The sequence below is a fragment of the Tympanuchus pallidicinctus genome, unplaced genomic scaffold (assembly GCF_026119805.1).
Source record: "Tympanuchus pallidicinctus isolate F22 unplaced genomic scaffold, pur_lepc_1.0 scaffold10, whole genome shotgun sequence".
Taxonomy (NCBI): Eukaryota; Metazoa; Chordata; class Aves; order Galliformes; family Phasianidae; genus Tympanuchus; species Tympanuchus pallidicinctus.
The window spans coordinates 12,983,459-13,003,871 of record NW_026294619.1 but is presented as its reverse complement, the minus strand read 5'-3'; the positions used below and the strand labels follow the sequence as shown (position 1 = coordinate 13,003,871).

The window sequence follows — 20,413 nt, the reverse complement described above, 5'->3', positions numbered from 1 at the left end:
ACGCAAGCCCAGATGCATACACGCTGCACTTCTTTCAGGGGCTCAGCTCGCATTTGGAACCAAAGTTTGGATTCTGCAGATGTCGGTGATCCACATGGGAACAGCCTCCATTCCAATGGAACGTGCCAAAGAGAATCATAGAATCATAGAATCATAGAATAGCCTGGGTTGAAAAGGACCACAATGATCACCTAGATTCAACCCCTGCTATGTGCAGGGTCACCAATCACCAGACCAGACTGCCCAGAGCCACATCCAGCCTGGCCTTGAATGCCTCCAGGGATGAGGCATCCACAGCCTCCTTGGGCAGCCTGTTCCAGTGTGTCATAGAACACAACCGATGCTGATTTTCTAGTGCCCTGCTGGACCCAAAGGGATCCGTGCTGGATGTGCCCACTGTGTGCAAGTGGTGTCTGCAATATGACCCTAAGATACCTCCAGCTGGTGTTTTTCAATTGCATACCACTCAATCTGGAATTGACTGCAAGCAAAATACACATTTTTCAAAAGCAGCAAATAAAAATAGATCCTTAATTTCCAAGCAAGAAAGCAAAACGGCACTTTTGCTGTGATAAAAGATCTGTTGAAACATTCGAGTTGTTTTTTGAATAGTTGTAGTCCTTCTGTTGATGTAGTTGAACTGGAATGGGGTGAGGAGATGATCCCCAGGCACAGCCTGTTTTGAAGTGCTTTATTCCCAGCAACTCAATGTTATTTAAAAATACTTCTCACGTAGTTTGTTTTTATTCAGTGTTGCTTATAAAGAAATACACACCCATCTCCAACTAGTGTCCTGATCTGTTGGGAGTCAGAAGGTCTCTCTGACCTGATACATCATAGAATCCAAAACATCACAGGAGGGTTTGGTTTGGAAGGGATGTCACAGTCCAGCCAGTCCCAACTCCTCGCCATGGGCAGGGCTGCCACCCACCAGATCAGGCTGCCCAGGGCCCCGTCCAACCCAGCCTTGAATGCCTCCGAGTATAAGTGTAATTGTTTGGCAGTGCTAGCTAAAGGCCGCAATGAAGAACTAGGACCCTACCATGCTAAATAAAGCACACAAACCCAGTACTCAGGATTTGCACACTTGTATACTTGCAGGTGAAAGGCAAAATTGGAGCTCTTCCTAGGGCTGTAACTTCAGACTCAGGAAATAGAATCATCTCAGATTATCTGAGGGCCTGCCTCGTCAGATTAAATATATACGCCGTGTAATTCATGAAGGCTTGTGCTGACTGAACTAAGACTCCTAATACGTAAACATGAAGCTACTATTTCTCCCTCCCTCAAGCATTTTTCCTAACGACACCCAATGTTTCAAGTGAAATCCATGCACCTTCCCCTTCTATGATGTAGTTGGGCAGGAGGCTGATCCAGTTTCCTGAGATCCTGTTGATCTGGAATTATCTCATAGGTTAAAAGCTGGGAGTAGCACAATCTCTTATGTGTCACTATTGTTAGCTACTCCTAGCTTTTTTTTTTTTAATTCCACTCCAGCTTTTCCAAATAAATTTGGCATGTACAACATTTTAGCTAAACTTTTGACTCACAACAAAGGAAGGAAAGATTTTCAATACATGGAAGCACCATTGTTTTGCATGTAACTTTGGATTTATAGCTGCTTTGAAACATTCACATACTAAAACATCGTGTATGGTTCTTTTTAATGTAACGTGAGCTGTCATTTGTATATACACACATATGATGGATGCCTGAGCCTTGAATAGCTGTTCCAGATCTCCATAAACCCTTGATCTGAAAATTACAGCTTCTGAGCTGGCTTAATAGATAATTTAGGGTTGCTGTCCTTCATTTTAGCCTGTTCTTGGAGACAGAAAGCTGCACAGTTAGGCTCATTTTACCTTCAGACAGCAGGTGAATTCCTAAGGAATTAGCCAGATCACTTCAACCCACTGCAGGGACTACGTGTGCGCTGAAAAACAACATTCAATCAAACGGCTTCAATCTTTATCTCTCTCCAACCTTGATAATGGATGACCAAGCTTTCCATTTCTGTCCTGAAAAATGTAGCCTGAGACTGCACTGGAAGAATACCACTCTACAGCACTGATATGAGTGATACCTCAACACTGCTTGCAGCAGTTCTGTGAACAATGGGACCATGAACAATTCAGCTGAACAATACAGAAACAAATTCTCTTCTTGTTACTCATGCTGCCGCTACCCATAGCTCTTCTGTCTTCTTGCCAACGACTCAATTCCCCTCCCTCCTTTGATCTTCCAGTACCAATCTTTTGGGGCCATTTCCTCTGTTGATAAGCAGTCAGTTTTTTAATGCTCCCAACATCTGGAAGGACACATGCCAGCGCTTCGCTCAGAATGACCCATCTCCGCAACATGCCAGAAAACCCTACGTGTTGCATGAAAGTGCATTTCTTCATGAGTACTTTTTCAAATCCATTCAGTCTCCTGGATTCCCGTGGTAGAAATTTCCATAGAAACAGTGATTTCGACAGCTTTCTGGGATGTTGTACTAGATTCAGCCATTAGGCACTGTTCTCTTGATTTAGTACTGAGAGCAACACGTTACAGAAGGTACTAGGTGACACATCATCAAATCACAGTGTTTACTGAGTTTCTTCGGAATAGTTACTAACTAAAACTCCTCCTCATTTTCTTTGTTACTCCAGAGTCTCCTATTAATCGTTGATAGCTTCACAGCAGGACATCACTGAAATATATGCGCTCTCTTTGTATATTTTGTTTGTTAGTTTTCTCAACTGCCTGGGTACATATGATTGCACAATAATACGGAGCTTTTACTTCCCATTAACGTCAGGATTGGGTGATATATAAACTGCTTTTCTTCTTAACCATGCCATTTGTACCAACTAACATTCAGAATACTTAATGGGGAAACTATTTTCTCATTCTAATGGGCCTTGATTTCTACAATATAAATTCAGCATTATAAAAAAGAAAACAAACCTCTTTCTCTAATATTTACTCCGTATAAGTTTCCCATGCTGCCCCCAGTTCTTTCTTAGACACAGTGCACCTTTGCTGCACTTTGAAAGGGAACCTGAAATTTTCATGTAAAACACACTTTGTGAGGTTAGTATACAGGTAATGATCATAAGCGAGTCCTCTCAGCTCATCATCTTTCGTGTGTCACTAAACTCAGAAATACAAAGAATAGAAATAAAACACGCTCTTCTTGCACAGAGAGCCAAGGAGATAACAAATTGTCTGTGACTGTTGGTTATAGAGAAACTGTGACAGCACAAATGCCTTCAGGAGCTGGAATTCACAAAATGGACTTTTGTGACTGTCTAATCTAGCTTTCTCAATAAAACAGGCCATATCACTTTGCCACTCTACATCTTGTTCGAACTACAGCATATCTGTTAGAAAAAGAACCACAAACTACTTTTGGTTCTGAGGGACCTCATCCTGTCCCTAATTTCATCTAACTTCAGCTTCCAGTAGTGCCATTCCAGGTGGAAGGATCTTCTTAAGGGATTTCTGATAGAGGCAATGACTGTGAGCAAAGCACCATTTAATGCTCTCTTTGAAAGTCGAACAAATCTGGTATTCTTCTATATTCTGAAGCTAATGCCAGATCTGGAGAGAGCATCCTAGGTACAGAGACTGAAAGTAAGAAAGCAGAAATACTACATCAACATCACTACTGCCTGATATTTCTTTGTTTATCCTTTCAGTTATTGCACTGTTAGTCCTTTCAGCGTGGCATCACATCACATGGAGAGACCCAGTTTGATGGATATTCTGCTCTGTCGCCCTCATTATTAACTATCCCCCCATCTTTGTATCCTTTGCAAGTATCTGTGGCAACTGCATACTACCTTCAAAGTTATTAATAAACATTCAGCAGTATGCAGCCAAGAAATGGAGCCATCTTGCTGAAAATGTGCAATAGCAATTCCTCATTTAAAATTACATTTTGAGACATCCTAAGCTAATGTTTTAGCTCATTTACTGAGGACCAGATTGTCTCTGGATCATTCTGTTTCCTTGATTTAGTGTTATGTGGTCGAGTTAGACGACTCAAATGCATCTGAATGCATTACTTTTAGTAAGCACACTTAACATCTCTTCGATGCAATTAGAAACTAATGTGGCAAAAAATATTTTCTTCAAATCCATTTGATTGACATTAATTACATTAGTTTTCTTTAATTCATTATTGAAGCAACTTCTCTGTCAGTGATTCTGTTCCTTTGCCTGGGATCTCTGCTGGTCTGATAGGTCTGCAATTGCCCAAATCACTCTATGTTAAGGCCAAATCAAAATCCAAAACAAGGCTTTGGAAAATTTTTGGTACCTAACTGTAGAACTACAGTTTTAAAACCCTTCATTCAACAGCAACTGGAGACCAAAAGCACAAATGTAACGTCAAAGTCAGTGCAGTTGACATTTCTGCTTCTCTGTACACTGAGACTGCCCTGAGCACATAGGTGTAAAAAAACACCAGAAGTAAGGCTTACATTCATGTGGTTTGCCCCAGTCAGGTCTCTGCTATCCACCTGAAAGCTTACTGGTGCTCTTATCAGATATTAAGAGAAAGCTGACTTCTATAGCTTACTCTAACTTACTCTCAGTCACTGTCAGGGGAAGGGGTAGCCTGCAGGTTATGATTCCTGAAATGAACAGGCATATGAAACAACATATGAAACAACAGCAATTATTGTTTCTAGAAAACCGAAGTTCCCATTCTATATCACTCTTCAGAGAAAATAACATAAACCTAAAATCTCCATAAACGGGTTGAGAAAGACAAACTGTGCAATTATGTGGTAAAAGCTCATCTGCACACCCACAAAGGAGTACAGAGAGACAATGTCATGGGGATAGCCAAGTAATACTCTGCCCTGATTCCTTCCCAGCCCATTGCAAAAGCCATCGGCCCATTGAAGTCTCCCTGCACAAGTCTTGTGGAGCACAGGGACACAACAGCAGGTGGGAGCTCTGATTAAGAACTGAGGGGAAAGGACTACTTGTCTGAACCCTTCCCAACGCTGTTCCAGAGCAGCCCCAGTCCCAGAGTTCAGGCTGGAAATCTTATCAAATCAACACATCAACATTTGGACTGAGAGAGGTTGCATAGTAGCAATATGCAGACCAAGAGCACTTCAGAATTGCAGAGGACTTGCTGTAGGATGTTTAGGGGAAGAATCAAAGGCAGAGAAAGGGAAGGAGCTCGGCGATGTGGGAAGGAACAAGTGTGGGAAAACAGAGGGATAAGGAGGTGGTATGCCTTTGGAGCTGGGTGGTTGTGGTACACTTCTGATGGCAAGGCCCCAGGACAAGCAGGCTACTGGATCTTGTCTATTATAATCCCCTAATATAGACACCAAACATTTCACTTTGGAGGAAAGTGCTCTAGACTCAGAGCAGCGGATCACATGTAACAGCAAATGGAATTGCTGCCATGTTTTTTTTATAATAAATTTGTTTGTTCTTTCTGAGGAACTACTGTAAGATAATAGTTCCAATGTAGAAGAATAGTAGTTCCTTTTTTTTAGTAACCTTGGAAAGAAGGTCATTGCCATAAATCCTGAATGAATGAAGATGCATTAGTGGCAGCAAAGTTCCAGACAGTTTTTCAATCTACATCAACCATATTTTGAGACATGTAATGAATTATGTACATTGATGGGAAAGCACAGGTCCACAGTTCTGGAGCTGGGTTTCCAAGGCCATAGATGTAAAAGTCAGGTCTTGGCATATCAAGTAATTTAACTGAATTAAGTACTTTAGTGAAAAAGTAATGTATAAACTTTGGCACAACCCTTGCTTTTATTCCCTGAATGGCCCCAATGCTACAAAAGTTATTTACAAATCAGCATAAATGGTCTAAAGGTCTCTTTTGTCAGCTAAGTTGAACAGCAGACAATTGCATAGTTAAAACATGACTTTCCGTTTAAATCACAGAGGGATTTTCCTGGGGCCAAGGCCAAGAACACTGATGACATCGTGCTCCAAAGATGATCTCTTCTCTCTTTTTTTCTCTTCCTTAACCTTGTGTAGAAAAGTCCTTTCTCTCCTCAGTGCTTATGAATTTTATTTTCCAACCCCACCTCTAGCCCTGGGAGAACTATCACTGCAACCTTGTCTTTTTCAAAGAGTTGATGCACACATTATCTGATTTTTTTAAAGGGATGGGCTGTTAAAGGGTGGGTCACAAAACTGCACAAGAGAAAAGAACACAGTGTGAAGAAAACTGAAGCAAATATGCACAGATTCACTCTTAGCAACAACTCACACAGTAATACAACAACAATATTCACCTTTGGGGATAAAAAACTAGACTCTGCAGAAGTTCCTAAAAGACACAAGTTATTTCTTGCAGTTTCTCTTGAAAGATTTGGTATTAATATATCAGGAACTAGCCTGCGATATACATGATTTTGCACAGGAGCGATAGTGACTTTTAAAAGTTATTCTCATTGAATTCACATCAAAAGTTTCTATGTTTTTAGCAATCCGATTGGCTCTTCCTGTAAATTTAACAGCAAATCTATTGAGTGGTTCACAAACAGCATAAAATAAACTGTTTAACTGGATTTGAGCACGACAGAAGAGCTTCCAGAAAACTAAAGTGCTTTTTTTTAACCATCAGAGAAACCAGCCACCAGTGAGATGCAAAAGCAATTTGATCGGTCCATATCTGCTAGCAATTCCAGAGTGACAAATACAATTAGCTCAATTAATTCCAGCCTACACAGTGGCTACCTCCTCTGGAGCTAAACAGACTCAGTTACCTAGACAGAAGATGAAGAAAGTTAGACTGAGGGGAAAAGGCAAAGCTATCCAATGATTTGGAAATTCATGAAAGTCTTTAGCAGTACTTTTGATCCTCAGGTCTAGGTTTACAGTGAATTCAAGTGTACTCTGCGGTAGAGAATTGGAAAGAATCTTCCAAGCCAGGGTTACATGTTTATTGAGATGGCTGGAGTACCTTCAATTAAGGTGGCTGCATGAGAAGCAGTGAGCTGACTCTTGTTCTGCTACACCAGGCAGACTCTGCAGGAACTGCTACCGCATCCGGAAGATGATTCCCCATCAAGATGGTCCCCGTAGATAAAGGGAACAGTAAGGAATGTGGCAGACATCACACATCTAGGAGAAGAAAAACTTGGCCAGAATTTAATCAGATCTTATACTGACACTGCCATTTCAGTTACCCTGCTTCAGATCAAACTTATGGTCTTCTATTGCACGCAATCATACTTCACAATCCCTTCTGTTAACTGATTAAATTTTCTTCAGAGCAACAGTTGTGGTTGTTGCCCTGTTAATGTCCCTAGATTTTTTAATATATTATGGCCAGTGAGAATCACTTTGCTTTTGAGAGATCAACAGAAAGCTTAAGGGAGGAAGCAACTCATGCTGTTCACCACAATGATGTATATTTGATTGTTTCCAGTTTTTATCTTATTTGAACTGTGGCTCAGCATGCAAACGTTCAGTGAAAGAAGCATCAGGTACTCAATGAGATAGATTAAATAGGAAAAAACCCGAGTCTATACAGCTGCCTCAGTTTTTAAAACACAGTATCACAGAGTGGTTTGATTCTTAAAAGAAATCCAGTCCAACTCCCCTGCAACGAACAGGGACACCTACAGCTCCAGCAGGTGCTCAGGACCCCATACAGTCTGACCTTGGATGTCTCCAGGGATGGGACATCCACCACCTCTCTGAATAACCTGTTACAGTGCCTCACCGTCATTACTGTAACAAACTTCTCCCTAAATCTTTTTGTTTAAAACCATTTGTCCTTGTCCTATCACCACAAACCCTGCTGAAGAGTTTGTCCCCTTCCTTCTTACAGCCTCCCTTTACGTACTGAAGGTCCGTTCTCAGGTCTCCCCCAAGCCTTCTCTTGTTGGGGCTGAACAGCCCCAGCTCTCTCAGCCTGTCCTCGTAGGGGAGGGCTTCCATCCCTGGGATCCCTTCTGTGGCCTTTACACATGGGCTCCTGAAGTATTTTTAATAAGCAAGTTTGCCTTTCCAAGCAAACGCACGCCATCTCAGCTCCTCCACTCTTCTGCTATGTATCTCAAACCCAAGCTCAGGCCTCTTGTGTGAGGCTGCTCTTTGTTTGGTGCCCAGGCCCAAGCTTAAATGGAGCTCCAGCTCAGGGGCACAACACGCACTGAGCCCTAGGGGACTGCTGAGGCCATGACTGCCTTTCGGAGCGCTCGGGGCCCAGTCCCTCACTGCAGTCCTGTGCTCCCCTTGGCAGCGCACACCTCTTTCTTGAAGTGCCCCTCACTGGAAAGCCCTCATTGTCATTTGGGAACACAGCACTGTGTCCAGATGAGGACCACATGCAGTCACCGGCAATTGCAGACCGTATTTTTGTTTGGTTTCCGGCTTGGCAGATGCCGGAAGACCTATTGAACCTGACGTTCAATGCTCACCGAAGGAAGAACCAAAAGAAGAGAAACCTGCCACGCTCTGCGACAGCCGACACCCTCAGGTGCACGCCGGCACCGGCTGTCTGCGGCCGTCACCGACCTGCAGGAGGCGGCAGCACGCACACGTTAAAAGGAAAGCAGGAGCACGCGCTCCTCGGCCAGCACTCCGCCCCTGCAGGCCCACCGCTCCCCGGGCCGCCCCACGGCAGCGCCGTCGCGTCGTGGTGGTGCAGGACGAGTGCAGGCGAGGCGGCCGTCCGCCATGTCGCGCTCTCAGCGCTCCCGCAGCGCCTACTACTTCTTCGTGCGTGACCGGCTGCCCGTGCTGCAGCAGCGCGGCATGCCCGTAACCCGAGTGGTCGATGGCTTTCCCCACCTCACTCAGGAGTGGGCGGTGAGGGGAAGGGCCGTCCTTCAAGGGAGAGGGCTTAGGGTGAACGATGTTTCGCCTCGGAGAGGGGGGTAGGAGGGGGAGGCACCCCTGGCTAGGGGAGCGGGCTCAGGAGAAGAAATCAGTGGGATAAAAGTGCCTGTGGGCCGTCGGAAGGTGCTGCGGGAGCATGTGTTCATCAGCTGTCCTGCTTTAAGCCGGGTGGCTTTGTGAGGGGGGGAACTACCGAAAAACTACCGCTTGGTTGGGTGCTAATAGCTATCAGTGTTTGCGAAATATTGACCGCCTCCCTTTGGAAGCGTCCAAATGTTCTGTTGATTTGTGGGATTACTGAAGGAAGCGGTAAAAACTCGTTGACAATTTGCTTTGCTTCAAGCTGCTGGCGGAGGAGGAGAGGATGTTCTATGCAGACAAGGCTCAGAAGTGGAATGAAAAGAAATCCTTTCAGAAGCTGGAGAAGGAGGTAAAGGCTCAGAAAGGAGCGCCTGTTGGGAAGTGCTGTTTGCTTCAGTGGGACTCATGCCTCCTTTTTAGTGGTGTTAACTGATAACAGCCCTTGTCGGGCAAGGACAATTATCTGGAATTCAAGTATCTGGATGTGGATGTTATTTGCAGTTTAGGCCTAGATTGCATTGTGTCAGCCTCTCTGGTTTCTGGGCATCTGCCCAAGTCTTTCTGCCACCCAAAAAGCTTAATGTTTGTGTGTGGATGTGCAGTGCTTTACTAATAGGCCTGAGAGCCCCTCTTGATTGCACAGTAGCAGAACAATCTGATGACTTGGAGATTTCTCAGCTTTTCATGAAGACCTTTCCTAATCAAAGGCAAATAAGTGGCTCAGTTGTTTTTTTCGGGGGGGAAGGGGGGAGTCAAAATTATGGGAATTGCTGAAAATTTCAGTCTGAAAACTTTCTTCAGTGCAACAAGTAGTTAAACTTTAACAAAATAGTACTTTTTAATTCTTCTGTTACATTCGGAAATTTAGCTGTAGTTCTTTCCAGCTGTGCAGGTTGAGGTACTGAAGTGACAATCTCCTGTTGGTAATGTTGCCTTAATCTGCAAATCTGCAGACACTTGTATATAAAGATTAGTTGCACTTAGCTACAGTGAGCACTGGACATCCTGTGTTTCTGTGATTGGACGTGGTGAGCTTTATTGGAGGTTAATTAACTTGATTGATTTTGATTTTTTTCATCTTTTCTAGATGTGTAATAATCCAGTGCCTGCTGGCGCGAGTTCAGAAATGTACAGGGTGACATCTCTTCTTGATGCCTCTGCTATATCGTGGATGAGCGATCAGGGTATAAGATTACCATCTTATAGCAATTGGGCTGCTAGATGAAAGCTTGGCTTGTAAAGATATTCTGGGTGGTACCTATGCAAAGATTGTTTTCATTTTGTCAGTAGTTACTGTGTCAAATGTGTGCTTGTTCTTAGTATGATGTAGGCCTTCCTTGCTTGGAGGGAAGTCAGTTCAAATGCTCCTCTGCATCCCCTGAAATAATTCTGTCCTCTGTTTTTCTTTTAGCTTAATGGGAGCATAGCTACTAATACTTTTGTTTACAGTTTTCTCAAAGCTTTCTGCTCTGACAGTTGTGATCTACAAGGCCTAATCCAAGTTCAGGATAATAGAATGTTTGTATCAAGATCCAAGGGCAAGGAGCTCAAACTCTATATCATAAAGGTGTTGCATTAGAATGGTTTCATGGCCTTTTCAGTGAAGTAAGAGTGGATGCTTGTGTGCTTGTGAACACTACACTACTTATGTAGCACATTCTGGCTAGTTTCCTTGTTGAATGAACCTTTGAAAACCAAACTTTCCTGTCTGTATGTTGTCTTCAAATGGATGTTTTGATTAGAAATAAGTAACAAACACATCTGGTAGTATTTTATTCTGGAAAATGTTATATGGTAGTGCTTGGAATATAAGTTAAGTAGCCAGTTAATAGAAGCTATATCTTTGCTGTTTGTTCAGGTCTCTGCTCAAGCCTGTTAACTAACTAATCTCTTGAACATGTTATGGTTATAAAGGGCCAGAAAAGAGTAGCTCTGTTTAAAAAAGTGTAATGCCTATTAGCTTTCACACTGCCAGAATCTGTTCTCAGCTATCCCTACAATGTAAATTTGATCATGGTGACTTGAGCTGCCATAACCAGTCTTTCGACTGAGTCTGAGATGTGTTTTATGATGCTGCTTCTTAATATTTCTGCATGGTTGTCTATGTTAGGTTAGTTTGTTGGGTTTTTTCTTTCTTTCTTTCTTTTTTTTTTTTTTTTCATGTGAGAAGATTTCCACTCGGGTGGTATCTCTTCTTTCTCACTGCAGCTTGTAGAGATTAAGATCCATGTAAGGTAGTGCCAGAACTCATTTTGGGACAGGTGGTGCTGAACACCATCAAATCTGGCCCACTGCATCATTTTAGTAGAACAAGTAAAGGTTTTGATGAGGGTAGGTATTTGAGGGTAGAGTTTGAGGGTAGGTATTATCTTAAACTTAAGGAAGAACTTATGTAGGATGTATTATATTATGTAGGATTTGTGACTATTAGGCATTAATTAATGTGAAGTATTTTGTATTGTTTGGTCTTACAAAATTAATAAAAGATACTTTATTTTGTAATGCTTTCCTTAGATATTCTTGCCTTCTCTGGGAGCTCATGAGGACAAATGATCCTTTCAAGTTAGCAGAATTCTTCCCTTCTCCTTTTACACAAAGGTTACCAGTTCATTTAACTTACCTGATAAGTTACTGAATGGAGCTTGTGGAAGTACTTAGCAATTACTGATTGCTTTTTTTCCTGAAGGGTAAACAGACCCATCGCACAAAGGAGTAGTATTTGGTGCTGGATTCTAGGCCTCTTAACATTGTATATACTTATATAAGCAGATTATAATACGTATTATGTAATATTTTTGTTTTTTCCTCTCAGCTGTGCTTGCAGACATCTTCTATTTCCTCAATGTTTACAGCCATGGCAAGCTGCCATCCCACTGTGACCAGCGCTTCCTCCCTTGTGAAATTGGGTGTGTCAAGTACTCCCTGCAGGAAGGCATAATGGCTGAGTTCCATCACTTCATAGATTCAGGTGATTTCCAAGGAAGGGTAGCCTGGAGGTAGTTCATCTTGCTCTGGGTTGAGAGGGAAGTTCTCTAGTGGCCGTTACTGCTGCACTGATTACATTTCTGGTGTTAAGATAGGCTTACTTCTTTGACTACAAGTGATTAGACTTCTACTTTCAATAATGGAGCATTGCTGTTTTCTGCTTGTTTTTTGACTGTGTACTTAAGTACTGGGACTGCATGAAGCTTTAAAGGGGGCAGGATAAATCCAGGGGGCACTTCTGGTGTTTGTGCTTTGTTTCATGCCAAGGAGTGTTTGCTCCGGACTTAACACGTGAATGCAGTGCAGTGTACTCTTCTTTAAATGAATGCAACTGAAAATATTTTCTTCAGAAATAGTTGTGGTGCTTGTACAGGGCCATAGGGGAAGGTGAAGCTGCTCCTTGCTCTAAATCAAAATGTGCTGCCTAGTTCAGAGTTAAAGATCTGCCGCTGCGGTGATGGATGATGCTTGTTCTTTTTCTTCCATCCCTCATGTTTTTCTGCAGAAGTACCACCACGTGGTTATCGGTACCACTGCCAGGCTGCTAGTGAGTATCAGTGGAGAAGAAGAGTGGTATGCAATGGTTTACAGATTTGGGCTCTGCTTATCTGATCTGTATCCAGTTGTTTTGTAACTTTTCCCTGGAAGTTTCTCCTGTGGACTTCCTCTCACATTTTGAAGAGGAAGGGATGACAGAACAGCCTGTTGGAGTCACCCTGCTTATTTCTCGTACTCTCAAATGGCAGAGCTCTTCACTGCTGTGTTTCCCTTGTTAAGCAGTGTTTATAGATTTGTCCATTAGTACACTTCCTCCCCTTGTGTGTGCAGAGAACAAACTTGGCCCGTGTTATCCTATATCAGATATTTAAGTAATGGCCATTCAAGGGGGGTAAATGTGGATGTGTCTGCTCACAGCCCAGGCTGCCAGTCTTTTGCAAGAAATAAGGTTTTGATAACTTTAATTACACATGCTGCCTGTAGGGAAGAAAAGGTGTGCGTGTGTGTGTGTATGTGTGTGTGTGCGTGTGTGTGTGTTTAAGTACATGTATACATAAATGAAAATTACAAAGGAGGGTGAAATATTATTTTAAGGAACAGAATTTCTCATAAGTTTTTCCACTTCACCTTTTGTTAGGTGATGCCACTCATAAGATTCCTATATCTGGATTTCATCTCTCACGTACTTGCTACCCAGTTGTCATACGTGAACTTCTTCAGTTTGCCCAGCCAGCCAGAGGTGTTTGCCCTCGTTTTTACTGCAAGGTATGATTGAGGTCAAAGTAAAACTCAAAACCAAAACCTAAATCCTCTTCCAGTGGGCAGTCAAGGAGAGAATTTGCTGTGAAGCATTTTCTGCGTATTCTGTGCACAAATGAGTGATTGCATGGGGATGGGGGGGGAGTGGGAAGGGATACGCTCTTTCCCAAAGTTTCCTTGTTCCATTATAGGAAGAAATGACCTGAAAGTTTGGCAATCAAAACCTGTTTTTGTTTTGTTTTTTAATCAACTTCAGATTTTTGTATGGATCAAAAATGATATGGAACCTAAATAAACAAACTTCCTTTTTTTGTATTTATTTTTTTTGCTTCCCCACTTACCTACCCATACAAACTCCTGCGCTGTTAGAAATTGAAGCTGGCCTTCTTATAAATGAGAGAGGCAGAGTTTTCTGCCTTCTTATTCACAACATGCATGTCTGGTTCTTAATCTGGTGGTGAACGTTTCAGAATGTTCTGACACTGTTTTGAGGTTTTTAAGATTGTGCTTAACTTGACTGTGCTGGATAATAGTCAGATAATCTCACTTCTCTAAGGTTTTTTTTTACGCTTTAATGACTTTTCACATGAGAATACTGTACATCTTATGTTTGCTCATTTCACTGAGTTGCCAGTGAGTCAAAACGTTGGGGTTCAGAGGAATTTAAACCTCGTGATGACTATAAGTATAATTGTTTTATTCCCCTTGGGCCTAATGTTAGTAAATTCATAGCAGGAGTGGAGGATTTAGATGTTGGGCTCCACACATAAGGTGCATATGAATAACATGCAGCAGTTAATGGAGATGGCTGTAGTATATGTTAACTGTTAACTTGTCTCCACGTAGTCTAGTTATTTCTCCTGAGATTTGCTTGGAAGGCTGTCTTGGTATTTGATTCCTCTTCAAGGTAATTTTTTGGAAGGTTGTGTGCAAGGGCTTCTGTTTTGGAAAGGCCTTCTTTAGGTGCAGCCAGAGGTCTTGTAGATATTGGAATTGTATAATGCACTTAGGCAGTTTTTGAATGTGACTGAAATTTTCTTTTTTTCTAGTCTGATGACAGGTTCCGAATCAGCTGGTGTCTTGAACGAATGGCCAGCGTGGCAGGTGGGATCCCAATCATTTTTGGCTTTTGTTTCTCCAAGAAAGGAGGCTTATCTGATGATGGAGCGCTGTATTTGTCAGAATGAGTTGATAAACTCTCATACTGATAGCTAGAACTGCTGTGTGTGCTTCTCCCTCTTCTCTTCCTCCCCATGAATGCGCGGTCAGCCATAACTGGCTTATGAGCACATGAAGAGAACAACGTATGGTGTTTGTTGGTCAGCCAGTTAAAGGAGCAGTGGAAGCAGTGAGATAAGTGAGGGGTGAGTGTAGGGTAATAGATGAAGGAACTAACAACTTCTGAGGAAAGATGGCCTGTAGGTAAGATACGGTGGAGAAAACTGAGAGGGTGTAGGACCTGCCTTGCTGAGATGGCAGATCTTAATAATGACACTGATAGAATATTTGTTGAGGTTTATGTGAACTTGGAGATTCGTAGAAGAAGGTGGTCAGTGAACAGAGACTGGCTGAGAAGTGGGTGAATGTTCTGCTGACGTGGATTTCTTCTGAGTTATAGGTGTTGAGAGCCCTCTGGAGCTTCTCACTGTAGAAGATCTGGTAATAAAACTGTACCAGAAGAAATATCATAAGGAGCCATCCAAGACTTGGGTATCTAGAGAGCTAGATGTTGTCCTGTGGGATTTTTCCAGTAATACCAGGTATGTTGGGTTCTTTTTCTGTGGAAATGGCTGCTGTCCTGATGTGCCTTGGCACCTTACGTGTGGCTTGTGCAGAATCTTCAGCAAACCATCTCATCAAAAGGTTTCTTACCACAGCATGGCTTCAACAGGAAATGTGAAGTACTATCTTTCGGGGGGGGAAAAAAGATAAAGACCAATGGCTCTGTAATGCTGGGCCTGTAGATTTAAAGGAAGATTAAAGAAAATATACTGTGATATGTGACATCATACAAGTGAGAGGTTTCAGTCTCTTGAGAAGCTGTCTTTTACTATGTACCTCATACTGCAGCTGTGATGATGAGCTTGGTGTGCTTTCTAGTGGCAGAAAACAAGCAGAAGAGTAAATTAAATCTCTTGGCTCCCTGAAGGAATGCTTTTTGTAATGCTAGAATGCAGATACTTGGTAGGGTTGTTTTTCTTCTTTTCCCTGTGTGTCTTGAACAGTAATGTTTTTACAACTTCCAGATCCTTATATGTTTATACAGCAGTTAGGGGTTTGTAGGAGAATATTTAGCACTGATGCAGTTAATTTAGAAGAATACTTCAGCTTTTCCTGTGTTGTTGTTTTAAGGAAGAATTAGTAATTTGATCTTAATTTGTTGGGTTGTTTTTTTTTTTTACATCTACTAATACCTATGCCTGAAAGTCTGCTTAGACTATGGGCTTTGAGATCACTGAGTAATCACTGTTGCTGTTTACAGTAGTGCTAAACTTCTAATGATTTTTAAATGAATTTCATAGGGGTTTTCTTTTCTTCTTTGTCCTCTCCACCTCAGTGGAATGTGAAAAGTCGTCAGTTAAGCACAGTTCTCAACTCTACGTAAATCACCCAGATCTGTTACTTGATGGTCATCAGCTGTGTAATTTTAATTTCGTGGTCACTGAGACGAAAGATAACCTTTAATGTTTGCTCCTGTTGCTTCTGGTCAGACCAAGTGATTGTGTCGATTGAAGATGTAGATACTTACACAATAAACCTCAATTTAATTTTCTGAAGGTGTGAATGGCATGAAGAGAATGATATACTTTGCTGTGCTTTGGCATCCTGTAAGAAAATCGCGTGAGTATTTCTCAGAGGTTATCCACTGTATGATGACATCTCATTTTGTTGGGCACGCTTTTTGGTCCTGGCTGCTTTGAGTGCTGTGATTCTAAAGCTTGAGTTTGATTTCTTTCTTCCGCTTCCAGGACTTTATTCTATTTTGGGTTTTGTTTTTTTGTGCTAATACTGTAAAGCAGTATGCTGTTTTAGCAATTCAGTACAGTGTATGTATGTGATAATATCCATCACTTGGTTTATAGTAATCACTACCTCCACTTACTGTTGGGAGCTGAAATAAATGTTCTTACGTTAGAATTTGCTGTTTTTCTTCAGAGGTTTACTGCACTTCAATTTGGTGGGAGATTCTCAGTATACTTTAATCCATCTCTAGGGGGGCTGAGACTAGATGATCATTGTGGTCCTTTTCAACCCAAGCCATTCTATGATTTGATGATTATGTTGTTTTACGTATGATGTAGATAGACAAGCTTCTCTATTTTAGGCTGGGGGAAAGATAAATAAGTAGCCTGGATGAGGAGCTACAAGAGATGGTTTAGTAGCTTGTGGCACTGATAGGAATGGGAGGGTGGTTGGACTAGATGATCTTGCAGATCGTTTCCAACCTTGTGATTCTGTGGTAATTGGGAAAGAAATGCAGTTCAAGATCTCAGTCTATAGTAGTAATGCTACTTGAGAGAAGTCATAATTAATAGTCTTTTATTTTCAAAAAAAAAAAACCCAAAACAGTGTTCAGCAAACTTTCAGCAGTGCATTTCATGCTTCTAGGTGGTTACATTTGACAGCAGGGGGAAGTGACTGTGTTAATTTCACATGTACTTGCAGAATATTCTGGTGAACCTGGAAAGATACAGGGTTGTTAGCTGCTGTGACAGAGTCCTTTTTCCCTCCGTTGTCATCTCTGCCTGTTGATCTGTGGTGGCTTTGTCAGTTGAAGATCTAAGAATGCTGTGCTTCCGTATGCAAACGTTACAGCCTTCTTAACAAAACTTCTTTTGATTTCTTTATTTTCCTGGTCAAGTTATTGCATCAGTAAATCGTTAGCTGGTGTGTACGGAGTCTCGCTGACGGCTGCTCACCTGCCTCTTAAAGACAGTGTTTCCAGTGGAAATACAAACCTCAGGCGGGTAATACTGGATGCTGGACGTTTTCAGGTCAGTTTCTTTAAATTGTTTTCCTGTGTTATTTCTGGTATTCTCAGTATTCTCAAATACTGTAGACAGAACTCACTTGGTAATTTGAGGTTAGCCATCTTCCTTTTTGGTTGCTGCCTTTTTTTAAGGTATACTTAGCAGACTGAGAAAAGAAAAATAATCTCTGGCTGGGTTGTACCTTGTGATGGTTTTTGAATACGACTCATAGGTATCGTGTCACTTCAGAGAAGACTTCTCTTATTTTGAATGCTTATTTCTTCCTGCAGGAATTGAAGGCCAAGGGTTCTGGAAGTGACAGAGACATCCTTTCTCCAAGTGGAGTTCAAGAGCTTGTCCCTTCTAGTTGTGAGTTTGAGACTTCCCCATTTGTAAAGGGAAAAAGAGTATTTAAACATAATCTAATTGCAGCTTTTTCAAATTTTTGGGCTCAAGTTATTGTCTGTCAGTGGCATAAAGCCTATTCAGCTCTGCATGAGCTGGGTTTATAATGGTGCATAGTGCAGATTTCTGAGTTTCTGAAGATGAAATAGCTGCACTTCTGCTACTAGACCAAAACCTATGGTCAGAAAGTCTATCCAAAATCAGATTTTCTCGTAAATGTTGCTATCTGATTTATAAAACCTTGTATTTCTGTCATATGAAGTTCTTTCTAGCATGTTTGGATACGTTAAGGCAGGGCTATCTTTAAAATACCATCTTTCTTTAGGAGTTGTATGTGCAGATACAAGTGGTACCTGTAGTAAGCATTCTGTTACTCCTGCATCTTTAAAAAAAGTGCTTGTTTCAAGTCATCTTCTTGGAGCTAAAAATCTTTCTAGTATAAAGTATGTGCATTCAATTCATTTGTGCAATATGTGACTAACCTTCAAAGAGGAGCAGAATTAAGTTTGCAAGACAGATAACTTAAGAATTCTGAGTTTGCAGCTTATGTTTTTGCTTAGACAGTACGCACTGCATTAAATGCTGAAACTGTTCCAAATATAAATCATGAGATCTTATATGGACTTGATGTTTGTGAAGGACAGAACCCATGTCTCTCTCTCTTCCTGTTAGAAATATTGAATACATTCCACGCATATACACTTCATTTGTAAACTGTATTTAATTTAATAGGTGATTCTTCATGTGATGGGAAGAGTTTTCCTTATGGAACAAGTACCATTCGAGGAAGAGGAATTACTCGATGGCTGGAAAGTACACCTGATCTGAGCAAATCTTTCAGTAACTGAAAATCTTCATGTCCAGGACAGCCATACATTTTTTTTTTTTCCTTCTTGTTCTGCTAAAATAACCAGCAGTTTTTCCAGACTGCAGTTTTTCATTTTACATGCAACTTTTGATTGTTCATGTTCTTGTTACAGTGATAAAACTGTCATTTACTGGAGTTAAGGGAAGAAAATCTTCATTATCTACAGGATGGTGTTTTAAGGTTGCATCCTCTCTAAAAAGAAGTGCCATAGTTCCATTTCTTGGTGGATGGAGTGCAAATTTAAGAGTGTTTAGCTACATCATTGGGTTAGAAATTATGTAGTGGCCAGTGCAGCTTTATTTTTTTTCCTTAGTAACCTCCTTCACCACATCTCTGTGTGCAAGGTAATGTTTCGGTGCGTAACCATCTCTCTCCAAATGCGATGGAGGGAGCAGTGGAGGTATGACAGGATGCACAGGGGAATGTAAAATGTCACTGTCTCAAAGGATAGCTCCATGTTTTTTTCCACCCATTGAGAACTCAAGTAGTCATTCAATGCAAAAAAGCAGATATTCTATCAAAAAGCGTGGTGGCAGTGTTGTTGGTCTGTTAGTATTCTTTTGGAGGCATAAGCAATGTATCAGGAATATGGATGTTGTTTTTTCCTGTGCATCAGCAATTAAAAGATTCGTGTTCCTTGAAATTAGTGCTGACTTTCTTTCATTTAAAGTGATTGAAACCAGTCATAATTATTTGAGGGGACAGGAGTACTGGGAATAATCCCAATATTCCCAGGAACGAGGGGAAGTTAAACGTTTCATGGAGATGCAAATCTTGGCCGTGTCTCTGATTAGTTGCCTGTTATGTAAACAGCCTCCTTAGTGCGTGTGTCTTTGAACAACTGATTCTCAAAAGTAAGAGCTTTTTTAGTTTTTCACATCTTGTTCCCGCAGAGGTCCGGTTGTGCAGTACTATCTCCATAGCAACTAACTGAGAGGAAATGAATTTCATTCTTTTTTAAGGAATTGGATCTGAGAATTGAGTAGTTCCATCTTTGGAATGATAGGGGAGGATAAAAAAGGTTCGACACATTGTGAGCAAACTCAGGTGTGCTGATGAGTATTTTAGAAAACGCCAGTTGCTGGTTTGATTGGAAACCTGCTAAGAGTTGCTGTAAAGCCATTTGAGAACCTTCTTCCAGGATCACTGGACCCTCCTACTTGAGAACTTGCTCTCATTGCTGAATTTCCTTGCATAACTGTTTGCTTCGAGGTGGTTGTTCTGCCTGTTAAAGCTCAATAAACCTTGAAGATTGAGATTTACCAGACTTCAGGGCATCAGAGAGCTTTGTAATGGGGTAACAAGGTCTGCTTATTAGTGGTAAAGGTTTTTTTTTTTTCTGCTGTGGAATACAGCTGAGTTCTCAGTTTTCCAGCTGATGGCTGCATTGATGTTTCAGAATGTACAGAACTGTAATCTTTGGATTATTTTCAGAAGTCAGTAAAATAAAAGTTTCATGTTTCAGCTCTTATGAAGGAGAGAATTCATTCTTGAAATATTTATTCAGTATCATATTAATGTAAGTACAAAAACTTCTAGAAGTCTTTGTTACTATGCTTCAAGATAGTGAAATCTGAGCAGAAAGAAAAGAATGCAGAACTTAAGCTCCCACAAGTTTCTCTGATTACAGTTTTCAAATTATTCCCCATACCTCCTGATGAAGAGGTGAAAGGCGAGAGAGAAGTTCCAAATGCCCTTAATTGGGTTATAACGAACTAGGTGCTAGTCCTAATGCATCCAGAATTAACCTTAATGGTTTGCTTATTGTTCTGTGAACTTCAGATAGAAGACATCCTTTGTGTCTTTCCTGGAACTGATGGTTCGAATAAATAGAAATGTGGTGCTGTTACTCTAGCAACAAGAATTGTGAGGTAATTAACTCTTGTCTATCTGATCAGTTCTGAATTGTGCACCATTCCAGTAATAAACAGTGTCACCCTCTGCTTTTTGTGGCTTTACAATACTGGAGCTTGAGATCCTGAAAAAAGTGAGGAAGGCAATGAAAGCAGACCCTGGG

General features: G+C 41.4%; 1 protein-coding gene across 1 annotated transcript; it reads left to right on the top strand.

Annotated features, from left to right (window-relative positions):
- The first annotated feature begins 8,552 nt into the window (after positions 1 to 8,552).
- On the top strand, positions 8,553 to 19,039 carry MAEL (maelstrom spermatogenic transposon silencer). Its single transcript, XM_052703288.1, has 12 exons — positions 8,553 to 8,799; positions 9,173 to 9,259; positions 9,998 to 10,094; positions 11,723 to 11,878; positions 12,401 to 12,442; positions 13,031 to 13,158; positions 14,202 to 14,256; positions 14,771 to 14,912; positions 15,931 to 15,993; positions 17,015 to 17,147; positions 17,414 to 17,492; positions 18,261 to 19,039. Exons 1-12 carry the CDS (start codon positions 8,668 to 8,670, stop codon positions 18,374 to 18,376), a joined length of 1,230 nt encoding a protein of 409 aa, XP_052559248.1. The 5' UTR covers positions 8,553 to 8,667; the 3' UTR covers positions 18,377 to 19,039.
- Positions 19,040 to 20,413: the final 1,374 nt, after the last annotated feature.